The sequence below is a fragment of the Punica granatum genome, chromosome 3 (assembly GCF_007655135.1).
Source record: "Punica granatum isolate Tunisia-2019 chromosome 3, ASM765513v2, whole genome shotgun sequence".
In the NCBI taxonomy this organism is placed as follows: Eukaryota; Viridiplantae; Streptophyta; class Magnoliopsida; order Myrtales; family Lythraceae; genus Punica; species Punica granatum.
In genome coordinates this window covers 19,041,695-19,052,627 of record NC_045129.1, presented here as the reverse complement: position 1 = coordinate 19,052,627, position 10,933 = coordinate 19,041,695, and the positions used below count along the sequence as shown (strand labels likewise).

The following is a 10,933-nucleotide window of genomic DNA, read 5'->3' as shown; positions in this document are numbered from 1 at the left end:
GAGGGTCATGGACCCTAGGAGGCCATATAGGCTCACGGCCCTCCTTCATGAGGTTCGGCCGAGAGGCTCTATGGCCTCCTCAAGTCCATACCGATCTCCTTCTCTCGGATCCGACCCCCCCTAGCACTATGCATGCATATTAATACGACGTGATGATGTGAATAATAATAAAAATACGTGCAACAATGCATAGCATGCATGGGAACATCCAGATCTAAAGGATAACGACGTTGTCATGCATTCGAATCTTTCAAGTCATATAAACATTTCATACAAGCAATGATCGAGGGTCTTAACTTCTCTAAGTTGTGAAGAATCGTTACCTAGCCTCGATGCACGAGGAAAAGAGTCGGGGAAGCGGCCTCGAGAGTCGCAAGACTCGGTTTGGGGTTACGGGTGTAGTGACCCGAGAAGAGGGCAGCCGCGGCAGCTCGAGGGAAAATGGGTCGGCACGCTCGCTCCGGTCACGGCACGATGCGAGGTCGGGCTCGTTGGACTCCTAAGAGACGGATCTAGATGACCGTAGGCAGACCCCAACGTGCCAAGACTTGAACAAACCCGAAAATGTGAGAGAAAGTTCGGTAAAAATGTGAGGAACCCGGTAAGAGAGAAACGGATGAACGATGGTTGAGCACGGTTGATCGGCCCTCGGACCGTGACCACCTCTTCACGGGGGAGGGTGAGGGTTGTGAGGAACCCTTGGAACGTGATGGCACGACTCGCCGAAGTCGTGGGAAGAAATGGCACGTCGGAAGACTCGGTGTGCACGGCTAGGGGCTCTCGGGACCCGATTGCACTTTCGGCTAGAACGTGATGTTGGGGACCTCCAATGGAAAATCTAAGCCCGGAAATGGACTTAGCGGGTGGAAAATATGTAGGCTAGGGAGTTTGGTGATTTTTGGCTTAAGTCGAGTCAGGTGGTCACCGGAATACCGGGTGGTTTTCCGGTGGTTTCGGCCGGTTTTGGCCTTGGCAAGGGCTAGACGAGCTGGAGGGGAGGGCTGGAGTTTGAGAGGATTCTTGAGAGAGAGTGAGAATGAAGAAGTGATTAGGTTGATGAGGCTTAGGGTTTATAAAGTGACGCAGTGCGGATCACGATTTCTCGCGCCTAAATCTGAATTTTAGACTCGAAGGGAATAGAACACGGCTAAACCCTAACAATATGCTGAAAACAAAGAGTTATGGCAAACTCAAAATATCATTCAACAAAAGGTGTTTTTCTCCCCTCTTACAATGAGGTGAATAGCCTATATATAGAGGGAATACACCTCCATTGACTCTCGAAAAGGAAACTGACACCTATACTCCTCTAGATTACTTTCCTAAAATTGAACAAGGAAATAATCTGAAACAGGAAACTTCAGACTCCTGACTCAAGCTAATATAGGAAACAATATCTAATTAAGAGAAATTGTACTATGGCAATATTCTTCTCTAGTAGCAGCCGAAGTCTTCTAGAATATGGGTTATCACTTTAGGCGGGACTCCTCGTCAGTCTCCCCCACTTGTGGAAAGCTCGGCCTCGAGCTTGTGCTGAATTCAGGATATAATGGCTCCTTCGAATCATAGTAGGGGTAAATGTCCGCCACATTGAATGTGCGTGAAATACCCATGGACTCGGGAAGATCTATGACATACGCATTGTCATTTATCTTTTTCAACACCTTGTATGGACCATACTTCTTCGGCTTCAGCTTGTTATAACTTCCAACTGGAAATCTTTCTTTCCGAAGAAACACCATCACCATATCCCCTTCTGAAAAGAGTCGCTCTTTGCGATGCTTGTCGGCGGCCTTCTTATACTTCGCAGTTGTAGCTTCCAGCTTTTGATGAACTTGTTGCTGCATTGATTGCACCTCCTTTGCCATGCTTTCAGCTGCAGCATTGCCTTTGTAGGTCTTTGGTGGCTTGATCAAATCGATAGCATGCCTTGGAACCTTTTGATAAACTATGGAGAATGGAGACCTCCCAGTAGCACTATGAACGGCACTATTGTAGGCAAATTCGGCTTGAGCAAGAGCGAAATCCCATTGCTTCGGTTTTTCTCCACAAATGCTACGAACCATATTTGCCAAGGTCCTATTCATCGATTCCGTTTGACCATCTGTCTGTGGGTGAGCTGTGCTACTGAACTTTAATGAAGCATCGAACATTTTCCAGAAGGTAAGCCAAAAATGGCTAAGGAACCTGGTGTCTCGATCTGAAACGATGGACTTAGGAACACCGTGCAAACGAACCACCTCTTTGAAAAACAATCGAGCCACACTTGAAGCATCTGTAGTTTTTCGGCATGGTATGAAGTGTGCCATCTTCGAGAATCTATCCACAATAACAAAGATCGAATCCATACCCCGTTGAGTACGAGGCAACCCCAATATGAAATCCATTGACAAATCCTCCCATATATCCTCAGGTACCGGCAACGGTAGACAGAGGCCGGTGTTTTGCTTCTGTCCTTTAGAAGTCTGACACATATGGCACCTCCGCACGAACTTCTCCACATCACGACGCGATTTAGGCCAATAAAACCTCTCCGAAACAGTAGCTACGGTCTTGTCACGTCCAAGATGTGCAGCTAGTCCTCCACCATGTAAATCCCTAATCAGTTTCTCTCGGAGGGATGAATGAGGAATGCAAAGCTGGTTACCTCTCATCAGAAATCCCTCACGGTTGTGAAACTCTCCAGCCGCTTGGCGATTTTGCACCTTGGACCAAGCTTCGGCAAAATCCTCATCATCTGTGTGCTGCTCCTTCAATTTTTCGAACTCGATAAGTTCGCTTCTCAACATTGTCAGCAGTGCTGCACGCCTGCTTAATGCATCGGCAACCTTGTTTTGCACACCTGATTTGTGCACTAGTTTAAAAGGAAACTTTTGAAGAAATGTAGTCCACCGAGCATGCATGTTACTGCTGATCCGCTTCTAACTATTCAAATACTTCAGTGCTTGGTGATCAGAGTACAAAATGAACTCCTTGCCTATAAGATAATGCTCCCAATGCTTCAACGCACGGAAAACAGCATAGAATTCCTTGTCATAGGTTGACCAGCTCCGACGGGCATCGCTAAGCTTTTCACTAAAATATGCGACTGGCCATTTCTCTTGTGATAGAACAGCTCCAATGCCAACACCACTCGCATCGCATTCCACCTCAAATAGTTTCTCAAAACATGGCAAGGCTAGAACTGGAGCTGAGCATAACTTCTCCTTGATCAATGCGAAACTAGCTTCTGCTTCTTCTCCCCAATTAAACCTCCCTTTCTTCAAGCATTCGGTGATTGGGGCCATAATCGTGCTGAAGTCACGTATAAACCGTCTATAGAATGTAGCTAGGCCATGGAAACTTCTTATTTCTCCAACCGTTTTGGAGCAGGCCAATCTCTAATTGCACTGACCTTCTCATCATCAACCCGAATGCCTTCTGAGCTTACTATATACCCAAGGAACAGCAAGCGCGACGTCATAAAATTGCACTTCTTAAGATTGATAATCAACTTATTCTTCCGCAGCACAGTCAATACCTCACATAGATGCATGAGGTGGTCATTGGTCGATCTGCTATATATCAAAATATCATCGAAGTAGACAACTACAAACCGGCCAAAAAAAGGTTTGAGTACCTGATTCATCAATCGCATAAACGTACTGGGAGCATTTGACAACCCGAATGGCATTACCAACCACTCATAAAGCCCATCTCTAGTTTTAAATGCAGTCTTCCACTCATCTCCTGGATGAATTCGAATCTGGTGGTATCCACTCCGAAGGTCAATCTTGGAGAACACCACCGCCCCGTGTAATTGATCCAGCATATCATCAAGCCTTGGAATGGGAAACTTGTATCCCACCGTAATCTTGTTAATGGCCCTGCTATCGACACACATATGCCAGCTCCCATCTTTCTTCGGAGTCAATAATGCAGGCACGGCACATGGACTCAAACTTTCTCGAATATGACCTTTTCTTAGCAGTTCCTCTACTTTCTCCTGGAGTATTGCACTCTCGTGTGGACTCATGCGATATTGGGGCAGATTAGGTAAGCTTGCTCCGGGCATCAAGTCGATTTGGTGCTAAATATCTCTCATTGGAGGCAACTCATCTGGCAACTCCTCAGGAATGATCTCTTCAAATTCTGCAAGTACGGGCTTCACTTCCTCTGGCACCTCCACGATTTGCTTCTGCAATGGTAAATCCTTCACAATCAGCACATGCAATTCCTTTGACTCTTTAAAATCAGCTTCAATCTCCCGCTCCGAATGAGTCTCTATCAAAAACGCTTTACCCTCCACTTTCGGGACAGCTTTGGGCTTAGGTTTCTCTGATAAGGGTACTAGGGTGTAGCGTACCCCTTCCTTTACGAGCCGATACACATTCTCTTTGCCATGGTGTTTTGCATCAGTGTCATACTGCCAAGGTCTCCCAAATAATAGGTGGCAAGCTTCCATATCCACAACGTCACAGTACACCTCATCTCGATATTTGCCAATGGAGAAAGGAACCTTGCATCGTTCGGTCACTCGGATATCACCCACTGACTTTATCCAGCCAATCGAATAAGGATTTGGGTGCTTCTCAACTGGCAACTCTAGCTTCTCGACCACAGCTCTTCCTATAATATTCTCTTGACTTCCGCTGTCAATAATCAAGTTGAAAGTGCGTGAATGAATGTTGCACCTAGTGCGAAATAGCTTGTTTCTCTGGGATTGGTCTTCTTGCTTAGGTGCGAGCATCAACTTCCGAGCCATGTATGTCTGCTCATAATCATCATCACCGCTGTATTCTTCATCTTCCTCTTTCTCTTCCTCAGGATCGCAAAACACATCTTATTCATGCTCCACCAAAGCGATAGCCTTTCGCCAAGGACAATCACTCGATCGATGACCCGGCTGGTTGCACTTGAAGCACTTTGCTGTGAATTGCTTGGCAAGAGAATTTTGGTTCCTTGAAGCTCCAGTCTCGGTGACCAACTTTTTGCCAGCTGATTTATCGAAATTTCCTTGACCTTGCTTGTTTAATCCTTGTTGTTTAGTAGCTTGGCTTCTTTCTGCAGAGGCTTGTGATGATTCTGCATAATTCCTGCGGTATGAATTTCCCCTGTCTTGCGTCATCATCTCAGCCTTGAGAGCTAAGCTTCGAGCATCATCCACCGTTGCTACCATCTGCACGCCAATCTTGTCCCGAATAGTTGGCTTTAAACCTTCCATATACCGGGCAACTTGTTGGCTCTCTGACTCATTTAGTGCATTACGCTCCGCCAACCTTAGGAATTCCGCTGTGTAATCATGGACGGACCTCGACCCTTGCACACACCTCTGGTATTTCATGAACAAATATTGCTCATAATCTGGAGGAAGAAATCTAGCCCTCAACATTCGCCTCATGCGTTCCCATGTTTGGATGGGCTGCTTCCCTACACGTCCTCGGTTCTCTTGCACACGATCCCACCAAGCAGATGCTCCTCCCTTCAATCGGTATGCCACCAGCTTCACGCGCTTCTCCTCGGGAAGCTCCGCGTATTCGACGAACCGGTCGACTTCTGAAAGCCAATCCAAGAATTCCTCGATGTTTAAGCATCCGTTGAAAACGGGAATATCGGCCTTCAAACGAAAGTCTCCAGCATCTTGGCGATTTCTTTGATTCCTTTGTGGATGAACAAATCGATCGTATGCAACTCCACTCTGCTCATCTGAATCTTCATAATATTGGATCCTACGGGGAACACGTTGAACAACGGGTGGCTCACGAGAAAAAACTCGCTGTGCCTGACCGCCGTCTACCGCATTCTGGTCAGCACGCAAGTTTAGAGCACCAAGCATGGTACGTAGCTCCTCGAACCTCTGGTCCAGTCTTTGCTCAAACCTCCGCTCGAGAGTTCGCTCCATCCTTTCGATCCTCTGCTCCAGTGCTTGAATCGCGCCCACCTCCTGCTGTTCGGCATTAGGGTGGTTGTGAATCGCCTCGTCCGCCATGATCATATTTAGGCAACTTCTGCTCTGATACCAACTGACGCAGCGCGGATCACGGTTTCTCGCGCCTAAATCTGAATTTTAGACTCGAAGGGAATAGAACATGGCTAAACCCAAGCAATATGCTGAAAACAAAGAGTTATGGCAAACTGAAAATATCATTCAACAAAAGGTGTTTTTTTGCCCCCTCTTACAATGAGGTGAATAACCTATATATAGAGGGAATACACCTCCATTGACTCTAGAATAGGAAACTGACACCTATACTCCTCTAGATTACTTTCCTAAAATTGAACAAGGAAATAATCTGAAACAAGAAACTTCAGACTCCTGACTCAAGCTAATATAGGAAACAATATCTAATTAAGAGAAATTGTACTATGGCATATTCTTCTCTAGAAGCAGCCGAAGTCTTCTAGAATATGGGTTGTCACTTAGGCGGGACTCCTCGTCATAAAGGGAGGCTTAACGGCTTGGTTTAGTGAAGTTAAGTGCGGTTTTGGGGGGATTAAAGGGCTGCCGAAATTTGGAACGGGATTAGGGAAGGGAAATGGTCATGTTGAGTGTAGGGGAAGTTAGAGAAAAGTGATAGGAAGTGATGGGAAGTGATGTGTGTGTAAGAGGAAGTGATGGGTGTAAGAGCAAAATTTAAATTTTGTAGAGGGGAGGGCTTGGAGCAGCCGGCCAAGGGTTGAGCCGAGGCTAATTGCGACTGAGCCGCGGCTTGAGGGATTGAGTCGTGGCTTGGGGTTGAGCAGCGGCTTGGTTGCTTGGCTTGGCTGAGCTGTGGGTCCCATTCGATTGAGAGAAAAGTTGGAAAACGCTTGAAACTTGATTGAGCTCGCATCCGATCTCCGATGTCCAATTAATTTGTAGATTTGGAATGCTTGAACGACGAGGATTTGAATGAGCCTAATATCGCCATACGTCGTGTGAACGAACGTTCGGGCGACTCGGCGCCTCGAGAGTCGGTTTTGACTGTTTGGATGTTCGGAGTAGAGTTTAGTGTCCCCCATTCCCCGATTGCTCTTTGTGCGTCTTGACATTCGTTTCGGTGACCCTTCTTCCCCGCAGGGGATCGTTGGCTCGTCGCCCTCAACCGAGGACCGTTGGCCCGGGGAGGCCTAGGGACTTGTGCCCGGGATTTTCACAGTGCTCCCTGAATGTCTTGAGGTGTTCGGGAATCGCTGCGGTCTCTGATTTCCGTGAATGTGCCCCGAAGATTTGTCGGGATGCGTTTGCTACCACCGAAACGTCCCTCGGGGAGCCTTGTAGAGTTCTGAATGATCGTTTGAAGCTTATCCCATGGCCTTGATGGTTCCTGGGTGCCTGTAGGCCCGTTTTAGGGGGCCGTCTGCTTGTCAGTGGAGCGGGCCCCGAGAGCTATGTCAGAAAAGGCGTCCGTAAGAGATTGGGGTGTCCCGGCTCATGTGGCATGCCCCGGAAATGCGCCCGGACGTGTCGTTGGTCACTTTGGCACTAAGAGGGATTTTTAGAGTCCCATACTGGGCACCTTTCGGTGCTTCAGTGATCCGATGATGAATAGTGCCGCAGTGCCAACTGCGCTGTTTTCGGGGTTCCTTGTTTGTTTGTTCTTCCGATGGCTCCCATCCGCCTTTCTCGGTGGACCATGCTTTTCTTCCGCAATCCATGACTTTGTGCCCGCCTATTTGCCTCCGTTTTCCCGATGGAGAATAGTGTCCCGAGTCTTGGTCGGAAGTCCTCCGTTGGAGCCGGTGGACCAAAATGGGGTGCTGACAGTAGAAATGGCCATTTTCAGTGGAAATGCATATCCGAATGTCCTTTTTACGAAAACTTGACGCTGGATGCCTACTCTACACAGTGCTAGCCTTCCCAAGGCTCAACATGGAATCGTCGGAATGAATCACACAACTCATCTAGACCTCCCGAGCAGTGCTTTAGAGGTCTCAAATGTACTTTTCAAGTCCTTAGAGGTCTGATCTTGACAAACAGAGATTATAGTGATCTCCGGAGTGCCCAAGCAACTCAGAAAGCATTCTGAGAAATCAAGTTTCAGCCCTCTAGGACGTCTCCGGCTCCACGTTTGCATTACCGGCTTAAGGGTCAATTGTTCACGTTGTCTGACAATTTATGTCAAAATGATCAACGTGAGATGCAAACACAAGATATGCTGTCAGAAGCGGTTAACTTCGCTCTGGTCACTTGAAATGAGCAAAATCGACTTCCGAGCCTCATATGGACTGTGCGCACCCGAATTTAATCTCGTCGGGGTACGCATGCGCGAAGCCTATGCAACGCGGCTTGGGAGTATCCACCTTCCCGGGGACGCGCGACGGACGCACTTGAGAAGGAGTCGCCACTTGCTATTTTACGACACGAAGGTCGAGAGCCGGCAAGTTACCCAGGTCTAGGGGTACGGGGTATACCTAAATGCTAAGGCAATGGTCGTACGGAACCGGAAATTCCAAATTCGGGGGTTCTATTACGTGCGGGCCTATATCCCGCACGCCCTTTCGGTACTCTAGCTTGCTAGGCTTGCCATTTTTGTTTATTTACCGCGTGATTTAGAGTTGTGCTCGACTCGCCCGTTTTGACACCGTAAATTCGATGAATTGATCAAGTTGGGCCAAACGTCCAAAAGGTGAGTATGCTCGTACATCGAGAAATCGGTTCACTTTCTTAGCGTTACAGTTCACCGAACCAGGATGGCCGATTCCCTGCGTGAACCGAAGCCGTGAATATCCGAGCTCACTCATCCTTTGGTAGGGATAGACCAACTTAACCAATTCGGCGCTCGGACCTCTCGCTCATCGATCGGGATCCTTACAAGTATATGAATGAACATACAAATAGAATTCTCACAATGTTCTCTCAACTAATTACAAGGTGTAACTGAATAAGTAAATGGATCCCGGTCGGTTTGCATTGGGCCAATATTCCGCTCCGGCTCACCGTATATTTTGAATGACCGAAAAACGAATTAAGGCAACGCGGGCTCAAGGAGCCGGGGGTCGGGTCCGATCGATCCAACGGTTTACGGGAGAACCGGTCGGTTCTCACTGTATCCGATGGACCGATCGAGTTCCCGGGTGACATCTAAATCCGTTTCACACGCCCAATCCAAATTGTATTCCACATAGGCCGTATTCGGAGTGTAACGGTGAATCGAGGCTAGATCTCATTCCGCACTCGGGTTGCACGCGCTCGATGAATTAGGAGGCGTTGGACCTCATGTTCGGTGGTTTGGAGCATTGGACCCCGTGTAACACGTAACCTATGGGCTCAGGCCTGAATCGCGACAAATCAGCAAAAGCAAGGATAAAACAGAAGAAAACTGATAAAACTGATGAAATTCAGACAACAACTGATAGTATCGGTGAATACAGACAAGTTGTGTATTAGGCCGAATGTATGTGATTTAATCAGTTATTAACCGGGGTTGGTTAGCAAACAATGTATCTAACCTAGGCAAACATAAATAGTGGATTAGAATAGGGTTCTAAGCCAATTACATGTGTATGTTTGTTTTAAGACTCTTATTCAGTGAGGTGACACTACGGTTTCACCGAATTAGCCAAATCGTGTTTTGACTCTAGATTGGAATCTATCATTCCGCTTATCCATTATCTAATGTTTGATTAAGCCAAATGCATGATTAATCCGATTTTTTGTGTTTTGTAACTGAAATAAAATGTCCACCACCGAATCTACGATAGGAAGATAGAAACACCGAAAGTGAACGGAATGGGCCGTGCGAATGAAACTCGCACCCGAACGGGTTGCCCTTTTCGTTCATAGATCGAAGTGTTTCCAACTCCCTAACACCTAGGGTATCGGTGAATCACGGAATGATGATTATGCCCTTGGATGATAAAATTGCGATGTTCGTGTATAAATTGGAGATCGCGTCACACGAAGAAGTCTAAGAAGGACTCGCGCGTCTTGACTCGAGCCTCCTCAAATCGGGCCCGGACTCGAGTCATAGCACGCGAGTACTCGTTAGACGTCTATTCTATTCGTGTTACACGTCTCGGTGTTTTGAAATTGTGATCTTTTAAGGAAAAGAGCATTCCCGCCGTTCCGTGAACCATCGATGCGTTTACGAATTAGTGATCGATTCATCCAATTATTTAGTCCAAGTGATTTAATTAACCGAATGATACGTCCCGTTTCTCCCATTCGTGAAATTATTCGGTGACGATGACCTTGTGTTATGGGTATTATGGATTTAACGAACAATGGTCCGCAGTCTACACGTCTATCATGTGATTATCACATAGCCAATGATAAGACACGAACATCAATACACACAATTCCAAGGGATGATTCTGATCGTATCTTACATGCATAATACGTCAAACACGATAATAACACACGTTTTAATCACATCGATGCCGCCATGGTCATAATCACGCAAAAGAGCATACAAACACGCACGAACAAAATATTTAAGCGGAATCAATAAAACTGCATCGACTCAAGTGATAACGAAACGGATAAAACACGGGAATCGGCCCATCTCGAGGCGAAAGAGGGCCTCCCGGACTTGTGTGGTCCATGGAACCTCTCGGCCGTATTCCATCAAGAATGACCGGGAGCTTCCGTGGCTCACACGGGTCGGGATGGTCTCTTCGGCCCCGATTTGGATATTTTCCTATCATGGCACATGAACTTATGCATCATACGGATATGATATGAGCACATAAATGGAATATGATGGACGTACGTGCATGGAAATGCATGAGGAAGTCTGGATCTAGAAGAAAAATAGCAACTTTCATGCTTTCCGGTTTATAAATCACATTAACACTTCATAACAAGCAAACATCGGGGATCCTAGCTTCTCTAAGTCGTAGAGGAATGTTACCTAGCCTCGGAACACGAGGAAAGAGTCGGAGAAGTGGCAAAGGGAGTCGGGAGACTCGGTTGGAACGAACAGACCCGAACCGGTGCAGTCGGGTCGACTGGCAGACCCGACTGGCAGTC

The 10,933-nt window shown here is 47.0% G+C and overlaps 1 protein-coding gene across 1 annotated transcript; it reads right to left on the bottom strand.

The window, feature by feature from the left end:
* Positions 1-4,069: 4,069 nt before the first annotated feature.
* On the bottom strand, positions 4,070-5,968 carry LOC116200446. Its single transcript, XM_031531293.1, has 2 exons — positions 4,882-5,968; positions 4,070-4,797 (listed from the first exon to the last, which is right to left on the bottom strand). Exons 1-2 carry the CDS (start codon positions 5,966-5,968, stop codon positions 4,070-4,072), a joined length of 1,815 nt encoding a protein of 604 aa, XP_031387153.1.
* Between the last annotated feature and the right edge of the window lie 4,965 nt (positions 5,969-10,933).

Coding starts and splice junctions, on each gene's coding strand:
- LOC116200446 (XM_031531293.1), bottom strand. CDS start 5,968: ATGGCGGACGAGGCGATTCACAACCACCCTAATGCCGAACAGCAGGAG. Junction 4,798..4,881: donor CTTCAAGTGCAACCAGCCGG/GTCATCGATCGA, acceptor ATCCTGAGGAAG/AGAAAGAGGAAGATGAAGAA.